General features: G+C 39.9%; 1 protein-coding gene across 4 annotated transcripts in view; it reads right to left on the bottom strand.

The window, feature by feature from the left end:
• The window catches only part of cerk (ceramide kinase), a 76,815-nt gene that overhangs the window by 13,971 nt on the left and 40,872 nt on the right, over positions 1-21,972 (bottom strand). For 3 of the 4 annotated variants that reach the window (XM_070897400.1, XM_070897401.1, XM_070897403.1), the window contains 7 exons: positions 20,266-20,391; positions 12,486-12,549; positions 9,472-9,617; positions 6,061-6,135; positions 3,145-3,297; positions 2,107-2,212; positions 920-993 (listed from right to left, as the gene is read on the bottom strand). In XM_070897400.1, coding sequence (XP_070753501.1) covers positions 920-993; positions 2,107-2,212; positions 3,145-3,297; positions 6,061-6,135; positions 9,472-9,617; positions 12,486-12,549; positions 20,266-20,391 — 744 coding nt within the window. The remainder of the gene's footprint in view (positions 1-919; positions 994-2,106; positions 2,213-3,144; positions 3,298-6,060; positions 6,136-9,471; positions 9,618-12,485; positions 12,550-20,265; positions 20,392-21,972) is intronic. The other variant, XM_070897402.1, reaches the window with a different exon arrangement.

The raw sequence follows: 21,972 nt of genomic DNA, 5'->3' as shown, positions 1-21,972 counted from the left end.
GTCAGAAAGGAGGGGTCCCCGTCGAGGAGCTGTTCGGGCCGTCTGACCCCGCTGAGGAGGAGGTCGGCAGCCGGGGCCCCGCCAAGGAGGTCGTTGGGCGGGGCCCCGCCGAGGAGATCCCGCGGTAAGGGCAGCGGCGGTGAGGCGAGCGGGGCGAGGCCGGGCACCGAGGTTGGTGGGTCCAGATTCCAGAACATTTTACAGATTCTGGATGACCGCCACTGATCGTCCTGGAGCCCGGAACATTCCGGGTTCTCTATGCTGCACCTGTACTATTGATTATTCCAGAACTTATTAAAAACTCTGATATTTATATTTAACCAAATTTTTAAAAAGTAGGATTCACAAATAATTAATATCTACAGCTCACAAAACCCTTATACAATCATTTTGATTGAAATCTTGTTTTAATCTCCATTGATTAAATGTTAACTTCAAACAACCATTAAACTCCATTGATTAGTCAATGTTATCTTGCAACAACTGTGCCTTTTTTATAATTGGATTATAAACCAGAGTTTGTAACATAAAAATTCCATAACTAACTGAAATAAAATGAATTACAGTAACATGCCATTGTAACCTCAACTGATGAAACAGTAGCTTTTGGCAGCAAAGTTTTTTGTGAAATGTGGAAAATCCACACCACTAAACCCAAAATTGTTGACACGCCTGGGAGTTCACACCAACAGTAAAGTACAAAGACAGACTTGCATTTATATAGTGCAGCAATCTTTAAAACCAAAAGCCAATCACCTGCACTCATTAGACACTTGCACTCATCACACATAGCAAGTTTGACGTCATTAATTGGCATAAATAATTTTCCCATGCACTACATGTGCTGGAAGCAAGACTTTTAAGTATATGGATAGGTTTGTTACATAATTCCTGTGACCACAAACAGTTTAGATCTTACCATCATCAATACATTTAAATTTCCTTTTTTTTGTTAACTTCAACTGCTCTCCACTGTATTGGCAAATATGACATCTGAAACAAAAGTATCCAGTATTATGATCAAACAGTAATGAGTAACCAATGATTTTTTTCATCAAGTATGAAGAAAACACAATGGTAGCAAGTTTGGCGAAAATAAATGGTCCGGATTTTGCGGTAGAAATAATGCTGAGGCTATCCACGCTCACCGTTATTAAGGAGCAAATTGGACAGCAACTTCTGGCTTACGCACATGCACAGTTAAACCAGGTTGCACTGCTCCTCCACAAGCTTTGCTACACCAGTACCTCGCCGAGAGACTTCGCATTCAGATACATGTAAGGATGTGAAGTTGTATTTACCTACGAAACCAGGTTAGGACTTGTCTATTCAAGTGTAAGTGAATGGTGCGATAAGTTTTAATTACTGCTAAACAACCTTTCTGGTGCTGAAAAGTTACTTTTAAAAGTATGGTCTTTCATTCCTTCAGATTTCAATTTTTTTTTTTTAATCCCATCTCTCTCTATTTCACTTTTTGTACATGTTTTGGTAATTAATTAATTATTCTAACTTGCGCTTCCTGGTTTACACTCTTCATATCTCAGTAAGGAATCTTCAATCTGATTGGTTAAGAAGATACACAGTTGCTTGCTCTGTTCACATAGGTCCCAGATCCCTTGCAGAGGGTGCCGTACTGTTTTAACTTGCTAATAACCATAAATTGCAGTGAAAAAGCCCACAGAAAGTGTAATGAAATGGCTAGCGTCATTTGTTCGCCACTGACCGCAAAATCAGGGCCAATAAATATATACTCATCAGTGGCATTAGAAAGACACTGTTTGTCAACAACATTGAACTAATATGTACATTTTACCTTTCTTGGATAATGCAATTGTTTTTAAAACCACATTACACAATTTGACATCAGAAATATGCATCAAACTATGTATTTTTCCTTTGATATAATAAATCCATTGTATTTAAATTACAAATGTTATTATTGTCTGCTCAACTATGTCGTCTCCTGACAGGTTTGTTAATTAAAATAAACTGATTCATAAATAGAATCTCAAAAAACATGATCAAACTTCATCAAAATAAATGTGTAATGTACATCACCATTGGTTGGGGATGGATTAGCAGAATATGTCATGCAAGAGTTCATACCCAGCTGTACATGGAGCCTGGTCTCTTGGATTACCAAGTGTTTCAGTTGCTGGTAAATAAGAAATTGTTCCCTCATAGCAGTGATGAGATAGAAAGGTCTTGAAACCTAAATTTAAAAAAAAGAGTAACTAGTGGAAGCTTGGATTTCGAGTCATTGGTTGATTGTGACTGCAGAAGTCAAATTCCATTTTGTTTCATAGATCTTGGATTTTTACAACAATTTGCATTTATATAGCACCTTTAACGTAGCAAAACGCCCCAAGACGCTTAACAGAAGCAATTTAAATCGGACAAAATTGGACACCAAGCCACATAGGGATATTAGGACAGATAATCAAAAGCTTGGTCAAAATGGTAGGTTTCAAGAGGAGTCTTAAAGGAGGAGAGGGGTAGAGAGGTTTAGGGAGGGAATTCCAGAGCTTAGTGCCTAGGCAACTGAAGGCACAGTTGCCAATGTTGGAGCAAAGATAATCGGCGGTGTGCAAGATGCCAGAATTGGAGGAGCGCAGAGATCAGGCAGGGTTTAAGAGCTGGAGGTGGCTACAGAGTTAGTGAAGGGTGAAGCCATGGAGGGGTTGAAAACATGGGTGAGAATTTTTTAAATCAAGGCATTGCCAGACCAGGAGTCAATGTAGGTTAGTGACCACAGGAATGATGGGTGAACTGGGCTTGATGAGAGTTAGAATACGGGCACCAGAGTTTTGGATGAGTTCATGTTTAGAGGGTACAAGGTGGGAGATTGGGCATGAGCAATGGAATGGGCAAGTCTAGAGGTAACAAATGCAAGGTTTCAGCAACAGATGAGCTGAGACAGTGATGGGCGATGTAAATAGAGAATAAATATACTTAGAAGCTTTTTGTAAAAGGTATATACTGTTTTAGAGGCAGACAACAGGACAAAGGCCACCTCCAGTCACTGGGAATTGATGGAAACAAAATGGCACATATATGGTATTCCTTTCAGAGCTGCACAATGACACAATTTGCACAATCTGGGGAAGGACAATACTGCCATCTCAAACAATGTATAAAAAGTACCTGAAAAATCGTATCTTGATGGACCCATCCAACGGTTCTTTTCACTGTCCATCAGTGTATCACCATAAAATCCATACCCTAATAGAGATACTGAGTACATCAAAAACATGTTTTTATGATGAACTGAACTGACGTCGATGGCTTGAGAGTCACCTGAACAAAAAAGGAAAATAACATAAATGCAATTAAACAATTACCTCAGAAATGTAAAACAATTGTCTTGACTCTAGAAAGGATAGCTAAAGAAAATGTGTCTCAAGTTAAATTTTGATTAGTCATTCTCATTAATATTATTTTACAGGTTGAACCTCCCTTATTCAGCACCGCCCCTCGCTCGGCACCATTCCCGGCCGCTTCGACATGAATAAATTGAAGTCCTTCCTCGCTGCCGACTCCCGCAATCGCTGGCCTAACCCCGCGATCCACCACCGCCCCCGCCACCCCCAATCTCTCTGTCGCACTCTCAGCCTCAAGCCAGCCAGACCCGATAGCCCCTTGCACAGTACTTGTACCATCCAATTTAACGTGACCTCCCTGCGTCCGGCAAAATCCCTTCTCCAGCACAGGCCAGGTCCCCAGGGTGATGGATAAGTGAGGTTCAACCTGTACTTTCTAATAAAATCATGGACTCAAAGTTAAACTTCATTTTTTAAGCTCCGAAGGGCAGAACGTTTTGATAATGTTCAAATGGATTGAATGGAGGGGTGAAAAGAGAGAGGTGGTGAAGCTGGAATCCTTCCTCCAGTTGAGAGCTAATATCATGCTCATTAAATTTTGTGGAGTGCCATTAGAATTAAAATTGCAATTTTTAGAAAGTTTAAAATAATTAATTAAAAAAAATTTGTTCGTATTTATTTCAGGTTTACCATGAGAGCCCCAATCTTGGTTTTGCTCGCTAACAGTTTTAAAAAATCAAATAAAAGCAACTTATTCACTTCCTGGTTCTCTGAGAATTCTGCATTGTGATTGACTGCTTAGATAGCTTATTTAGGTCACAACAACTCTGGCTGTGGAATTCCCCGTTATACTGCACTGAACATCAAAAAAGCCAAATTGCTCACCACAGAAATCATGGGAACTTTGTGAGCAGCTTTCTTCAGGGCCAGCGACGAATGCCTTTGCTTCGCCGCTGACAGCAATGAATTTCTAGAACATATTTGGGACAGTTTTAGAACCAACAAGGGAACAGAGCATACTAGATTTAGTGATTAGCAATGAACCAGAATTAGTTAACAATCTGGCGGTAAGGGAACATCTTGCAATATATTAATATATATGGTGAAAAGCTTGGCTGTCCCAGATGTTTGGGGAGAATGCTGCCAATCAGATAACATTTCCTTTATCCCTACTCTGTCTGCTACCTCCCAATCAATTACCAACCCACAACACAAGATTACCTCCAAGTCCGTACACTTTCATTTTTGGTAATGTTTGGTGCAGAACTTTATCAAAAATGCCTTCTTGGCAACATCTTTGCACAATCCATTATCCATTGTACCAATGACCTCCTCAAAAAAAAGTCAACTAGATTAGTCAGATATGACCTACCCTTCACAAATCCATGGTGACTTTCTTTGATCAGGCTATACTTGTCCGTGCTTCGTCACTCTATCCCTGATAATGGATTCCAGTAACTTCTATACAACTAATGTTGAAATGACAGGTCTGCAGTTTCTTCCATCCCTTAAATAATGTGTTGACATTTTCAATTTTTCAATCCATAGAATCTGTAGAGCTTTGGAAAATTATGACCAACAAGTTCTTCCTCTATTTGGTTTAATACCCTGAGCCAATATTTCTCCTACCTCGGCGGGTCTGGTTCGGTCGGGGTAGGTGGCGGATCCCGACCTCGTTGCTGGCTCCAGTCCGCTGTGGAGAATTAATTTTCCGTTGATTGGGCTTGCGCAGCGCGTTTCCCTGGCCAATTGAAGGAAATGGGTCTGACGATGTCATTTGATGCGCCACCAGCCAATTAAAGTAACCATGTCCAAATTTACTTTGACAGTTGTGCTGTCAGTGTTCTACAGCATTGAGGTGCTGCAAACACTGACGAGCACTGCACAAATGTGCACGCTGCGCCCAGGCTCTCCTCTGACTCCCTCCATATCCTTATGGAGGGTGGCACAACACGCAGGAAAGGTCTCTTCCCTTCCAATAGGCAGAAGAGACCTCCCCAGGAGACCAACATAGCCTGGTTGCCCATTACACTGGAGGGACAGATGCAGGGATGTCGTCAGGAGGACCAGGCTGCAGTGATGCAAATCTTTCAATGATCTCAGTGGATCACGAAAAGTTACTGCAAAGCCACACTCAATCTTATCCTGCTATGCCACTTATTACATCTCCATCACTCTGCCTTCCCTACCCTACTCCTGCACATCCTTACTCACACCAACTTACCTTGCACCTCCATCCACCCTCTCTATCTACAATATCTACATTATCACTTCCCCATCTCTCTATGACCTATGGAGCTTTTTAAATGCAAACATTTTCAACCATAAGTATCTGGCAATTTATTTTCAATAAAATTCTGAGGCCAATAAAAGTTTTTTTTTAAAATTAGAACCATAATGGAGCTTTATTGCATCATCTTAGGATAGATCTTAATGTTTAAACTGATACTGTACCATCCAAGGCATACATGGAAAGGTAGTTGTTAAGGCAGTTACAACTTGCTTTTATATATCACCCCCCATCCCCCCCCCAATACTTTAGAGGGGAGAGAAGGTAGATCCCAAACTTCAAATCTTAGGTAAACCTGAGGACAAATAATGCTCATTGCCCAAGCAGACACTGGATTCCAGAGTCATGCTGAGGAAAGTGGACTATTCATAGATAAGGCAGTTCAAAAGTTGCTCCACATTTTATGGTTATATGCATTTTCAGATTACATTTAACAGTCAAGATACTAACCTATAATGATGTGCAAGGCAGATGTCACTGGATCATTCACTCCAACTGTTGCATAGCATATGCAATCTGTTGAACCTGTAACAGAGGCAATATTTCTCAGAATTATTTCCTGTTTCCTGGTTGCCATTTTTTTTATTTTCTTGCAAAGTTCTTTTTGACAGCAGCAGATTAAAATGCATCAAGCAACTAATGTTCAATTGCACTAATGTAGAAAGACAATTACTGTAAGAGTACTCTAAAGGATTGAAGAATCTTGCCAGTCATCTGGGCATATTAAGCAATTGTGGGCGCACTCCCACAATATTCCAGCCATTAAAATTAAAGTAGAAAATTATAGACAACATGGACACAATTTCCCAATTTGCACGATGGAAGACGAGGCTTCCTGCCCGCATTCAAAATAAAATAAAGTGAGAAAATCGGACTTTCAGCATCTGTAGCTTGCACAAAAAAGAATTCATTTTTAATACATATGCTTGGGCACTGATATGTTGCTTACTAGATGACATTCAAATTGTCATGTAAAATATATCAATTGACAATGCCGACCAGTCTTGGGAAATGTAGGGGAGGGGGCAGGGGAATGGAAGTGAAGAAATACACAAGGATTAATGTAAAACATTTATATTACTTTTACAAAGGGAAACACACTGCTATTTACTGAGGATTTTCATAGAAATTTACTTCTGCACTTTTCAGGTTCAGTACAACGTACAACATCTGCAAATAGTTTTTTCAGTTCATTTCCAGGGCAAAATGAAAGAACACATTTTAAAATCAAACAACTTTTCTCAATACTCACAAGCATCACAAAAACATCTATACTCAATAAGCTCTCTAGAAAGCCTATGGCTATACTGAATATGACTAGCCAGTTTAAAAAAAATAATTATTTCCCCAGATGAAGTAAACATTATCCTATAAACACACAGCTTGCTACTCAGTTATACATGCAAAGTTGTTCCCTTGGCTAGCAGTATTATTGGAATCACCAGAGTCACTCATTAAAAGTCCAATGTGCACCACAATACGCAATGCAATAAAAAAATCCCTCACAAAAAAAATTGTTCAAGATCCAGAAGGAAAATAGTGCTGCATCAACGATTTTGGCATTATGCAGCACACTTCAATCTCCTCCAACTATCAATTATTCTCAACTTAGGAGACTTATAATTGGCTCCCTATTTGCAATAGCTGAACAGGTGGGTGAGCTGCTGAAATTTGGGTGAGTGAGGGGGCTCCAGGTTACTTCTCACATGACTGCATAACTACAATGTTTAGAGTTTTTTTTGCTGACAGGTCAAAAGGATTTTTAGGTTGTGAAGCTATTTTTTTTTTGCTGTACAACAGAAACAGCAAACTATAACCTGTATTTTACTTGTCTGAAAGCGACTACAAGTTAAATAAGTTTGCTTTGTATTGAGGCACAAGAGCTCAAACTGTTAGATGTTGCTTCGCTAATGCAACTATGTGAGAAATTGCTTTAGAAAGCTTATATTGCAGAAAATTGATCAAAATAAGCTGTGGCTACAGGTTAAAAAAAACAATTTTCCATTACAAATTTGAGTACAAGAACGAAGTGGAGACCCAAGTGACTTCTACAAGAGTGTAATTTAAACAAGGGATTTGGAGAACAGCACAAATCCTCAAGTGAGAGAGAACACTCATCAGTTCTTCATACTATCTATGTATCATTTCACATGTTTAGAATCCCGGTGCTCAAATTGAACTGAAAAGTTAATTAAGTCTACAACATCCTTGAAAATGCTATTGACAATTTGTAGGGGCTTACTCTTACTATAATGAACCAGTAGCAAGAGTCAAAATCAGTAGGATTGATGAGTTGGTATGAGAAGATTGCAGACATACTAGAACAGGAAACCTAATTTTACTTCCAGCATCAACCCTAACAAATAAAAACAGCCTCTCTTTTTTCATACACTATCTGGGTCTTAATAAGATATACAATTAATAGGACTGACCACTTGCAAGAGAACAAATGATCTTGTATTACAGATTATTTCTGTCAGTGATTAAGTGTATCTGAAGTAGGGCAGAACTCATGGGACTATTGTTAAGAGATCATTGTTCAACAATAATGCACGTCTCAAACTGAAACCTTAAACAAAATATTGCATACTGAGTTTATTTGCACTTAAATTTAAAAAGATGCATAAAATACACTAAGATTTTAATAAACATTTCATAATTACAGGAAACCTTCATAGTACACAAGAATTATACTTGTTATATTTTTGATCAAAATAAATGAAAAATTGCAGTTGCTGACTATTAAGCTAGAAAAAAACAAATATATTACATTTCAAAACAAAGAGGGTCACTTCTATTGAACAGAGAATTCACAGCAAATCTGATTCTAATTCAGTTTCCAGATGCTAGTTCAAATTAAAAAAGCGTCAAAGTATTTATTGGTAAACAAGCCATTCACTACGTGGAATTTTGATCATAAAATATCACAGCTAATTTATGGCTGATTTATAATTTCTCTGACGGTGCATTCACGTAACCAGCTTAGCATAGTTGGAACGCCATTTCAGGTTTACACAGACGCTAAACTTGTTGAGTGTAAATTGAGTGTCAAGGACCGAACAGACTCCAACGAAAAGCAGAGTAAAGCTATCTTCTCCACAGTCCCACACTGCGTCATTTTGACATTAGGTCAGGCTCTGACTCTAATCTCAGGCTCCACTTACACTATAACTGCAGCTTCGATGCAAAAACTTAACCATTGGTATGATATCAAATGGAGCAGTCTTCCTCAGGGTCTGAAAGTCGCTGTTCCAACACCGTTTGAGATGCTCCTTTTTTGAGTTCCTTTCTACCTGAAACACTAAAAGGAACTAATACTGGAAAAGAAAGGTGACAGGCAGCTTTTCCAGTATGAAAAAAAGGCTGAACAAGACTGAAATAAAGAATATTTGTTTTAACCCATTGCTAACTTTTGAGTTAGCCTGATATAACAGACAACTTCTTGCACTTTATTAACTTTAGAATCAATTTCTTCAAAACAACAAAGTCAAACATAATGCGCACTTATCATTTGGGCACAATCCAAGAAACCCTACTAGTGCTGAGAAAACCAGAATAGCCACCCAGAAGTGGGGTTATGTTTCATGCAGGAAGGAAAAGTTTTGTGACAAATATTTTGAAGAGAAACATAGTTCCTTCTTTTCTACAGTTTATGACTTGGATTACTTAGTAGTAAGTGGAGGATAAAAACAAGGAAGCTAACATTTATGATGTTGAAATTTAGCATTGCAGGTATAGTAATTATTTTCTGCTTGTAGAATTTTAAAAAGTTAGAAACACCCAGTGTGCATTTTGCATTGCACTTTGAAGAATATTTTGACATTTTCTCCTGCTTTATGATGTTAGAAATATGCTTCTCACCTGCTGGGATAATTCCAATCCTCAAATCACAGGGAACTAGTTCAGCACTGGGATAATTTTGATCAATGCTTGAATTCTTCTGTGTCCGACCAATCAGACCATGCATTACCTCACTGAACATTCCATCTCCACCAACAGAAACAATCCTGGCAACAAAAAAATAAATAAAAACATGCCAATACTCGGGTTAAAATTTGGTCAATATTTCAGATAAATACATTTTAAATGCGTCATTTTTTAAAATCACATACATCAAATACTCCTGTTTCTGTAATGCTCATGAATTCAACACTATTTTTGCAAGTCTCACAATGTTGAGTCTCACCACAAGTAGTTAAATGTAGAATAACGAGGGTTCTCCAAAATGGTGCTTTTATGATGGTAAGTTAGTGATAGACAAATAATGAACAGGAAAAAAAACACATTGGGGCTGAAATTCTGGCAAAGTGTGCACGGACCTGGCGAGGCCTCGCAAAAGCCGGTTTTCGGGGTGCAATGCTCATGCGCCGAAAACCGGCTTTTCTGATCTGTCAAGATTTCTCTTGTCCTTCCTGCGGGGTTGCGGAGGATCTGTCAATTGCTTGGGTGAGATTGGGCTATTTGCTCATCTCTTGCCCAGCGAATATTCTTCAAACTCTTACACCTGGTGAAAGCAGGCGCATAGCCTACTTTTACCAGCATAAGAGTTTTAAAACATAAAAATTAAATATTAATACACATTAAAAAGAATTTCAAAAAATACTTTTTTCTCTAAAACATTTAATTAACTTTAATTTCAATTAATTTTAAATGTGAGGTGTTTTATTTATTATGTTGTGTTTCTTGTCTTAGGGGTTTATTCTCATTGATAATAATGGGAACTCGGAGAAATGGACTTCTCATTATCAATGAGAATACTGCATAGTGATTGGTGGTCCAGGCCCACGTGACTCCAGCTTTCATGCTTTCGGGGAAGTCCTGTCCCCATACGCTACACATGGAATGAAGGCTTCCGACTGGAATCGAAGGCGCCTCTGGGTCCACCAGATACTTTCGCAAAAGAATTTCGGGTCTGAGGCATTCGTCCAAAGGAAGCCTCCGACCAGAATTTTTGCCCCACTAAGTTTTGAACACTAGGAAGAGAGACATTTGGTAAAAACATCAGTTCTGAGGAATACACAATATACCAGTTTCCAATATGCCAAAGGAGCTTGTTCATAATAATTCATGAATAATTAAAATTTGTCTAAAAGTTTAATACTGCTTACAAAGATGTAGGTATACACTTGTGCTTCTCCATTCCATTTGTAAAAGTAATTTTCTGTACTATAAAATTATTTTTGAAGTATGATTAAATTGTAGTTGAATATTTTTGATTATTGAGTTTACAAATTATTGTTAATGGTCAGATGAATACACAGCACCATAACATAATCCATCCCTTGATCCAATAGTGCCACCAGAGGGAATATTATGATGCACAAAGGTAATCTCAGTCATAAAATATCGATTTAGCTGTCTCCATGCACAGGCAGGCTGTTTAGTGTGCCTGATACAGCAGCTTTGTTCCAACGAGAATTCATTTTATAGTCCTTTGAAGGATAATGAGTATTTTATCTGTTCACAACAACTATCATCTATCAGATGATAGGGATGGTTTCAATTGCTAACAAGTTTGTGTGTCTGTGAATTAAATAAATGCATTATTAGGTGAAGATAAGGAATGAATTTAAGATTTTTTTTTTTTTTAAATCCCGTTTTTCAAAATACGTATGAACTTGGGAGTCTGTGGTGGTGGTGGTGAGTGGAGGGGAAAGGGAGCCTGGCAAGATGCCCTTGAAAATCATTCAAAAGCGTATACATTTATTTACATCATATATAAATGCCAATTCTGCCTAATAAATAACATTAATATAAATGGTCTAATTTTTTCCATCACATTTTCTTACCTTGGTGGAGCAACCATTTCTCATTCATTTTTTCAGCTACAGTCAAAATAGCTTTCTACTTTTTTTTTGTCCCCCTCTTGGTCTCTGAAATTGGCTCCGAATGCTTCCTTTTCTTTCAACTCCAGTCTTTCTCTTGAACTAGCCTGGGTTTAATTCCACCAAATTAAAAACATTTCTGTCCTTCTCCACCTATTTTTTCTTATATCCTTTGTCTTTCTTGTTTCGTCATCTATGTTTATAAAAAAAACTCTTCGCTGCACTAGATATCAAATAGCATACCACCAAGCACCAAGATATTGCAGTTCTTCTCATACAGGAACTTTCAGTGGCTGTCCTCTGTTAGCTTGCCACTTCTTCCAAGTTGTCAGTATTTTGCCAAAAATAAAAATTCACTCACCTCCTGTTAAAGTAAGCTGCATCAGATTTAAAATAAATATGAATGAGCTCTTAATTGGGATTTACAGACATACAAATGAACCATACGCCCAACCATATTGTATTACTGAAAAAACAATATACCTGTACAATGAGACAGGTGGGGCATTAGAAGAGTAATTTAAAAAAAGTTATTCATCTCCTTTCTGAAATTTAAAGCCAAAATATTCAATTGGATCACTTTTACAAGTGGATTTCATGAAGTAACCAGTAGCATTGTGCCTTGCCAAAAACTCAGCTGAGCTTCCATTTAATAAATCAAATAATTGAAAAGACAGAAAATTTGACCAGTCCCAAAACATTAATTTCAGATAAAAAAAATGAATTCAACATATATGTGTAACAAAATCACAATAATTTACAATGATTATTAATTACAAAACCTTAAAAGCACTTCAAAAGCAATGCAATATTAGCAATGTATGCATAAGTATATAACAAAGCATACTGTGAACTGACCTCGAAAATTCTGGATAATTTAGGGTACAAAATTGAAAGAGTTTCTCTGTTTTCTCTCTTTTTAAAATCAGACCTCTGACTAATTAAATATAAATAATCAAATTAGTATTTGTTTTGGTCAAAAACTATTTTTCTAAATCCTTAAATAGTTGATCAAATTGGAATAACTCTGTTCATGATAACAACACTTACCCATCGTACTTCTCCAAATCCGTTTCTAACAGATGATCCCTGGCATGATTAGCACGTTCAGTTACTGGAGAAGCAAAAAGCAAAACAAACTTGAGACACCACCACCCTTAAAAAGGTGACAGATTACAGTCAAGATAGATAGGATTTCTCTCACAAATATTTTGACACAAGCTGTTACACTGACATGCTGAATATGGGTCAATATCAGTCCCATAATGCAATCACAACGTCGTATCAACCTTCTTCTGAGCTTACGAAGCAGCTGAAGGTTTGGCGTAGGAGACTATCCTTTAGAACTCCCGCAGCAATGTTCTGGGGCTGAGATGATTGGCCTCCAATAACCACAACCATCTTTCTTTGTGCCAAGTATGAATCCAGCCTCTGGAGTTTTCCCCTTGATCCCCACTGACTTCAGTTTTACTAGGGGTCCTTGGCTGTAGCAGCCCAAACTTTCATTCCCCTTTGCCAGTGAGCTGCTTGGGGACTCAGCTCGCCAGCTCAATGTTAACGAGGCCCAATTCATTCAAAGATGACCGTGCTCAAATTTCTAGGCCACAAGGTCAAAAACAAACTTGGATAGTAACAAATTAAGTTTGATTTGTATCTTAACCATGTTATTCAGTTCCCTGATCCATTCTGATCTCTTTTCTCAGCACACAAATTCTCTGACAGACTTGGTAAGCACACTTGGGAGAAGGTTACTGAGAAGTCTATCACACTGCAGAACAGTGATTTGACCTTTGTAGCATTTAATTCAGTAACCTTGATGAGCTTGTAGATCGACATTATATCCAAGCACAAAACAGATGTCTCAATATTTATTCTGTGCACTTACGAGCAGAGCTGAGTTCCATACAGATTTACAGTGCAACATTAATAAGCTGAACAAGTGCCAGACCGCTCTGTACAATACTGCTAGGTTTCATTTTCCACTTGTACAAACCCTGTTATCGCAATATCTCAGTGAGCTGTACCGTAAACAGGAAGACGAGTTTAAATTACAATCATTACTGAAATTGGTACAAACGTTTCCACAGATGGGAAGGCACAGATGCAGCACCAATTAAATGTCAAGTGCGCCATCTAATTACACAACCGTTATCAAAAAACTCCCAAAATGATTCATCTTTATATTTTTTTAAAATTTCTTCCGGGATGTGGGCATCGCTAGCAAGGTCAGCATTTATTGCCCATCCCCAATTGCCCTCGAGAAGGTGGTGGTGAGGAGCCTTCTTGAACCACTGCAGTCTTTGTGGTGAAGGTAATCCCACAGTGCTGTTGGGGAGAGAGTTCCATGATTTTGACCCAGCAACAATGATGGAACGGCGATATACTTGCAAGTCAGGATGGTGCGTAACTTGGGTGGGAAACTTGCAGGTGATGGTGCTCCCATGTGTCTGCTACTCTTGACCTTCGAGGTGGTAGAGGCTACGGGTTTGGGAGGTGCTGCCAAAGAAACCGTGATGAGTTACTGCAGTGCATCTTATAGATGTAGCCACGGTGTGCCGGTGGTGGAAGGGGTGAATGTTGAAGGTGGAGTGCGAATCAAGCAGGCTGCTTTGTCCTGGTTGGTGTCGAGTTTCGAGTGTTGTTGGAGCTGCACTCATCCAGGAAAATGGGAGAGTATTCCATCACACTACTGACTTGTGCCTTGTAGATGGTGGAAAGGCTTTGGGGATTCAGGAGGCGAGAGACTCATCGCAGAATACCCAGCCTTTGACCCGCTCTTGATGCCCCAGTATGTGTGTGGCTGGTCCAGTTAAGTTTCTGGTCAATGGTAACCCACCCCCCCCAGGATGTTGATGCTGGGGGGATTCAGCGATGATAATGCCATTGACTATCAAGGGGAGGTGGTTAGACTCTCGCTTGTTGGAAATGGTCATTGCCTGGCACTTGTGTGGTGCAAATGTTACTTGCCACTTATCAGCCCAAGCCTGAACGTCATCCAGGTCTTGCTGCATGAGGGCATGGACTGCTTCATTTTCTGAAGAGTGGCGAATGGAACTGAACACTGTGCAATCATCAGCGAACATCCCCACCTCTGAAGTTATGATGGAAGGAACGCTATTGATGAAGCAGCTGAATATGGTTGGGCTGAGGAACTCCTGAAGCGATGTCCTGGGGCTGGGATGATTGACCTCCAACCACCGCAACCATTTTCCTTTGTGCTAGGTATGACTCCAGCCAGTGGAGAGTCCCATCCCCCGCCGCCCGCCCCCATCCCCATGGACTTCAATTTTACTAGGGCTCCTATATGTCACATCCGGTCAAATGCTGCCTTGATGTCAAGGGCAGTCACTCTCACCTCACTTCTGGAATTCAGCTCTTTTGTCCATGTTTGGACCAAAGCTGTAATGAGGTCTGGAGCCAAGTGGTTCTGGCGGAACCCAAACTGGGTATCAGTGAGCAGGTTATTGGTGAGTTTAGTGCCGCTTGATAGTACTGTTGACAACACCTTCTATCACTTTGCAGATCAGCCATGATCTTATTAAATGATGGAGCAGGCTCGAGGGGCCAAATGGACTACTCTGCTCCGATTTCTAATGTTATGACACCTTCCATCACTTTTACATCAGATCATACTTCGGAACTGTTGGATAACTGACAGAGATCAAACTGAGATTCCTCAAATTGTGCGCTTGCCAACAGGAACACCCTAATCACCAAGATAAAGCTGCATAATCATGTGGGGTTTTTTTTAAATGTTAAATTTATTCAGTAGTATAGTACTGGTACTGTGCTATTTATGTTGGTTTCTAGCTTAAGCAATGTTACATTCACTGAGAATAAAAAAATCCTCTTGCTTGTTGCCAAAATATGGGCACAATTTTCCCCAGTGATTTGCAACGTTTTTTTGGCGCGCGCCACTTTTTATGGCACAAGTTACAAAATTAAAGATACGATTTTTTTAGGTTTTTTTTTGCATAACCTGATGTCTGCACCAGTTTTTAATCAATTAGGCAAGTTTGCCCCCCAAAAAATTTCTCCCAGGTCGGTGTATGTGACCACTCCCGAAAAACATTCTGGTGAGTTAAGAAAAACCAGCACGCATCGAAAAATCGGCGCAGAAAGACGCCATTGTTTTTCAGCGAAGTTTTGGAGGGAGTTAAGCACACTTAAATATGCATAATAAAGATTTTTTTAAAATCTTATAATGCAGTAAATGGAAGCTGGATAGAAATTCTGTAAGTTTTAATTTTTTTTCAATTGACATGCCACCACCGAATGTCTGCAAACAGTGCTCGAGGGTCAGAGCGTCGGCCGGCAGAATCCGTCCCGCACCCCACACAGGGGCTCGGCTGCAAAAGAATCCCTGAGGGGGGGGGGGGGGGGGCGGGGCAGAGGGAGGGAATTGTGGAGCTGTGCAAGGCATCAGAAGACTTCACTACCCATCAAATCAAGCCCGGGTGGGTGGGGGGCTGTAGAAGGCATACGGAAGGCATCAAAAGCCTGCACTACCCATCAAATCAAGCCGAAGGGGTTGGGTTCCCGATCACTGCGCCTGCTTAGACCTGGGTGTGGTCCATACAGACCTTGTGAGGGAAAAAAAAGAGAACAAAGATCCTTGTCCTGCCTGCCATTTTGAGCTTATTGCAAGCATGGGGGCAATACTGAAAACGCTTCAGGCTTGTCCTCGTCTGAATCTTCTGCATCATCAGGGTGGCCTCAAATTCTGCGAAATATAACAGAACAGACAAATGGTTAGCAGCAGAGGAGTGGGCAGGGTGGCATGAGTAGGCTCACACAGCACAAGCAGCAGGCTGATTTGAGTGACCACGATGAATGATAGCACATTGCATCAATCGAAGCTTGGCTGAGGGAGACATGAACTGAAGCATGGCTAGCCTGCGCCATACTTAACATTTAGGAAAGCCAGACTGTGGAATTTGCAGGGCATATCCTCTCCCTCGAGTGTGGGCCCAGCTTGTGCAGTGTTGGTTGCTTTTCTTCAGGCAGGACCCATCAAAGCAGCGACCCTCTCTTCCAAGGGTGTCAGTGGCTGCAGATTTGATGGGCCTCCTCCTGTTTGAGTTCTTTCTTGTTTGTTGTGAGCCACTTTCCTCTGCAAAGATGAAAATATAATTTTTTTTTTTTTAAAGAGAGGGCGTCTTTCTGCTGGGTGCGACATACAGATGATCACATTTACAATTACAATACCATCGAAAAATTAAAATATTACTTACACTCACTACTTGACCAAGGTCCTGCCATTTCTTTTTGCACTGGCCTCCAGACCTCGGGGTGGTCACCATTGCACAGTAATCCTCTGCAAGTTAGTTCCAGCGTTTCTTTATTTCTTTGGGTGGAACTTTTGTGACCTCTGCTAGTGTCCAGCTCCTGCCATCTGCCCTCAATCACAATAAGTAGTGCCTCCACCTCATCCTGTAAGAAATTCTTGGTCCTTGTGCCATGTTGCATCTTGTATTGCAGCTCTGATTTTTTTAATGATAATTAAAGTTCTCACACACACAACTGGCTCATTAAAAATGGCTGACTGCAGGCGGGAGCTGTACTGCGCATGCGCGCCCATAGGAATCACATCAAAAACATCCTTTTTTTCCCCACGCATACGCAGAAGAGATTACATAATTTGGAAAGCAGTGACAGGATCGGTCCAAGTCAGCATGGATTTATGAAAGGGAAATCATGCTGGACAAATCTTCGAGAATTTTTTGAGCATGCAACAAGTAGAGTGGACAAGGGAGAACCAGTGGATGTGGTGTATTTGGACTTTCAAAAGGTTTTTGACAAGGTCCCACACAAGACATTGGTGTGCAAAATTGAAGCACATGGTATTGGGGGCAACGTATTGACGTGGCTAGAGAGCTGATTGGCAGACAGGAAGCAGAGAGTAGAGATAAACAGGTCCTTCGTAGAATGGCAGGCAGTGATGAATGGGGTGCCACAGGGCTCAGTGCTGGGACCCCAACTATTTACAATATACATAAATGATTTAGATGAAGGAATTGAGTGTAATATCTCCAAGTTTGCAGATGACACTAAGCTGGGTGGCGGTGTGAGCTGTGAGGAGGATGCTAAGAGGCTGCAGGGTGACTTGGACAAGTTAGGTGAGTGGGCAAGAGAATCTTCTTCACTCAGAGTTGTTAACCTGTGGAATTCTCTATCGCAGAGAGTTCTTGATGCCAGTTCGTTAGATATATTCAAGAGGGAGTTAGATATGGCCCTTACGGCTAAAAGGGATCAAAGGGTATGGAGAGAAAGTAGGAAAGTAGGTAGTGAGGTGAATGATCAGCCATGATCTTATTGAATGGTGGTACAGGCTCGAAGGGCCGAATGGCCTACTCCTGCATCTATTTTCTATGTTTCTACGTTTCTATCATTTCCCCCCCACCGAGGCTACAGGATAGGCTGCGCGGCGCCAATTAAAAAAAAAAGAGCGGGGAAACTTGGCACATTTATTTTTGGAGCAGTTGTGGCCTAGAAAAACGGGTGTAACTCTGGCAATACGTCACAAAATGGCTTTTGGCAAAATTGAGCCCATGGTTGGGTGGGGGTGAAAGCAGCATGAAACGTGAAAATGGTGTAAAACAAGCTGACAATTCGCTGTCGCCTATTTCATGCTACTAATTATGAATATTACTCCCACCATTTCTTAAAAAGGGGGCGCACATGGGCATGAATCACCGACCCGGGGGGGGGGGAAAACGAGAGTGTGGGGGGCTGCAGAAACACAAACAATTTGAGAAACTCTACCCAATCAGTACTGCATTTCTAACTCTGTTACTATCTCCTCCCCAATATGGAGACATCTCATGCTTGCTGGCGACATTGATATTTATTTGCTTCCCCTGCCCAGAGTATTCATTTTCCCCCACAGGAAGCTAGTGTTTCAAAAACTGTTTGAGCTCAAGTTTCTCTGGGCACTCCTGTTCTAACCATTGCATCTGTTCTAATCTTTCCATCCTCTCTTTCGCTGCACATCGAATGGTCACCCATCTTTCCTCCTGCACTGCTTGCGCCTCATCGCTCATCTGTGTGACTACCCTCAAAAACTTCTCTCTCTCCTGTGAATGAATTTAAAAAAACAATGCAGGTTTGTTTGTTCTTTAGAATGGCTACCATGTTTGCTTACCCAATAGTCTCCACACACCAAAAGTAATTTACTGCGTGAAGCAGAGACATTTCAATAATGTTGAACGGTGTTATATAAATGCATATTATTTATTAATATAATATGCCTTGACATATTCCACATCTATGGTGATACATCCCAACATCCAGTTCATCTTACTCGTCTTCATCTCACACTAACAAGCTATTTTTAATCAATTACTTTGATCAAGCTTAATTCATTCATTCTGTAACCAAATCTTTTTCTGCAGCAAAGTATACTCTTTACTTTGAACTTATCTAAATTAAACTGTTAATTTTCCAGTAAGGCCAAGTCCAACTATTGAGCTTCTCTGTATCCACATGAATATCTGCCTATTAAAGTTTTCCACCTCAAAATGAATCATACAACATTAACTATTGCTGCACAAATGATTTATATCATTGCCTAATGGAAACCAGTATTGTATTTAAGCAAGCCATACAAAATAAAATTAATTGTTGAATTATGGATAATATGTTTAAAATCTCATCAGCGAGTCAAAAAGGCTGCTTCATCCTGTCTTTCAAAAGAAATCAGGCTCTTCTTGAATTGTTATATTCTCAGTAACTATAATAATACTTTGAATGAGTAGAAACAGCCAACAAACTCAGATTTCAAAGTTATCTCTACTCTACACTGTAGAAAATAGTAACATTAAAATTTCGATGTAGCTGACAGATGCAGCTGACCAAAAATAATGGCTCACATCTACAAAACTAATGAGAAGTGGATACCTCCTGTGAACCCTCTAATGATCTCAATTTGAAAAAAGAAATCAATCTTTTGCAATTTTTTTACTTCAACGTAGAAGAAACGGCACACTATTCATTAAAAAAAGTCACAAATATAAACATTTCATTTGGTATTTTGTTGTTGAAGTCAGTCAGGATCGAGGGATTTAAAAAAAAAAAAGAGACAAATATGCTGTCACCCTTTTTCAAAGTCAAAAATTCAATAATATTAAAGTTTTACAGTTCAGCAGACTGTGAAAAGTGCCAAAATTTGACTTTTCAGTAGTTGGGGTTATAAAGCAGCTGATGAAAACCTCAAGGAGTGCGAGATATAGAGATGAACTCATCACTAAATAAATACTAACTCGAAGTGACTTTCGTGAAGTTCAATCATAGTTCCTCGATTGCTCACCTGGATAAAGCGGTGAATTGCTAAGTTGTAAAAACAAGGAAGATCCCAGCTTTGATTCCCAATCTGTGCTGAGTCTGCATAAAGATTACTATAATCACCCTCAGTTAAGGGCTTGGGCTCCCATTCCTGATCCTTATCCAATTAGCCCTGCTAGGAGGTGCAAGTGTGTGGACAATAGGAGGAAAGAGTATCTTGTTCAGATGGGAATAGTCACTTCAGCACAATACCACAGGTCGGCCAGCACTCATGCAACCCTATCCCAGTGAGTGGTTGATGCCTTAGGAGCTTGGGAAAATAACAGATGAAAGAAGAAACAGCTGCTGTTAAACCCCATAAAAACCATGTAATGGACACAAAATGTGCAGTTCAACCACTTTCCCAAATGAGTAGAGAGACATAGACACGTGTTTATTAGAACATTTAACAGTTTAGCCTGAAAGCAGTCATTAATAGTTTCCCCGTTCCCGACATTGCAGTGATCAACTATTAAAATACTAGTTTAATGAGGAGACACTAACTCACCAATCACTTCAGCAGAAATGCAAGCTAACCGAAACAGAGGGGCGACTTTATCGTCATATATTTGCTTTCCTCGTCGCTTCCCTCCAAAAGGATTAATGAATACGATTAAGTGCTTTGGTCGCATAGCTGTGAAAGAGAATAAATCAAATATTTAATTCGACTGCTGAATTTATTTGGCAACTTTCAAAATATAGAATATGTTTTTTTTTAAATCATCAAATCTGAATGCTAATATAAATGAAAACAGATATCGGCTAGTGTGATTCCTTAGCCACAATTTAAAATCTTAGCTTTTTCCCCTGCTATTCAACAAAATCTTTTACAGCCATACCTGTACTCCCTCCCTTGCTTTTACATCCCTTCTTTACATGTCCCTGTGCTAGCTCCATTTACCATGGTTAAAATGGATGTGACCTACATCCAGGCCTCTGCCAATGCTACCATGTAGCCAATTGTTAACAACTTGCATTTACATAGTGCCTTTAACTTAGTAAAATGTCCCAAGGTGCTACACAGAATTGTTAAGATGCACAAATGTAGCTCAGCCAAACAAGGGGAAAAGCAACACAGATCAAAAATGTATGGTTGGGGGGGGGGGGGGGGGGGTGGCGCAGGAGAAAGAAAGAGTTTTTAAAAATTCCATGGACCAATTGAGACACAGCTCAATATCCTGATGGGATTTCTTCAAACTTAGATGTTAAAAAGGCATTGACACAATTCATCACTGGTAACAGAAAGTGCTTCAGAGAATTGAGAGAAAATTAAAAAGATCATGTTAGAACTAAAAACTTATTAAATCATTTAAGTTACAAGTTACATATTCAATACTTTCTGATTAAAAGATTGACCAAGGAATGACTATCTATAATAAAACTGCAAGGTAACCATTCAACATTTTCCCATGCAGTTTGCTGATACAAGAAAAATACATAAGAAATGCTTACAGGAAATCATCCATTTAGAGGCAGGCACTCTGGTAAACATCTAATTCCAGAATGACTCAATAAAATGCTGATACGGGTCTGCTGCACTGCCAGCAGTCTGAAGTGTTTCACAATTTCCTGGTAGTGATCATATTTTATTGGCAGAAAACTCATTTAGCCTTCAAACTCGGAAGAGTTGCTTAGCAGGATTACTTAAGAATTAACAAGCTTTGACTGGAACATTGTTCAGAGATTAACTTCATTGTACAGCATCCTCCTAACTAACGTTTCTCCTAGTTTTTTTGGATGCACATGCGCAAAATTACACGTTGAAAAGTCGGCCCCGGGCTGCGCAGGACCAGCGGACAGCTGTGCGGCGGCACAGCTTAGAGGGAACGTTGCTCCTAATATCACACTGTAGTCAAACAAATTACCAACGGAATTTGCAACAATAATATTTGAGGGTAAAAAAAACATTTAAGTTATAATTTGTCAGAATTTAAGCTTCAAGTCAAACTGGACACTGAAATTGGTCATAGTCTGGCTCGGCTTGATTATGCAGCTGGAGAGGGGCACGGAGGGGCAAGAGTATGGAGTTTTGGCAGGAAGATATACGTCAGTTTTGCAGGAGAGAATTTGGCACAACTGCAACCTGGTTCCAACAGGTAATCTGATAGTGGTGGTTGTGGAGCAGAGGCCATGAATCACAAGTAGAGTAGGGCACCTACAGTCATCCCATGCCTTCAGGTACATCATTGGAGGGCAACATATGAATAAGGAGAAG

This window comes from Pristiophorus japonicus, chromosome 13 (genome assembly GCF_044704955.1).
Source record: "Pristiophorus japonicus isolate sPriJap1 chromosome 13, sPriJap1.hap1, whole genome shotgun sequence".
Classification (NCBI taxonomy): domain Eukaryota; kingdom Metazoa; phylum Chordata; class Chondrichthyes; family Pristiophoridae; genus Pristiophorus; species Pristiophorus japonicus.
Note: the sequence above shows the minus strand (reverse complement) of the source record. Positions and strands in the feature narration are given on the sequence as shown.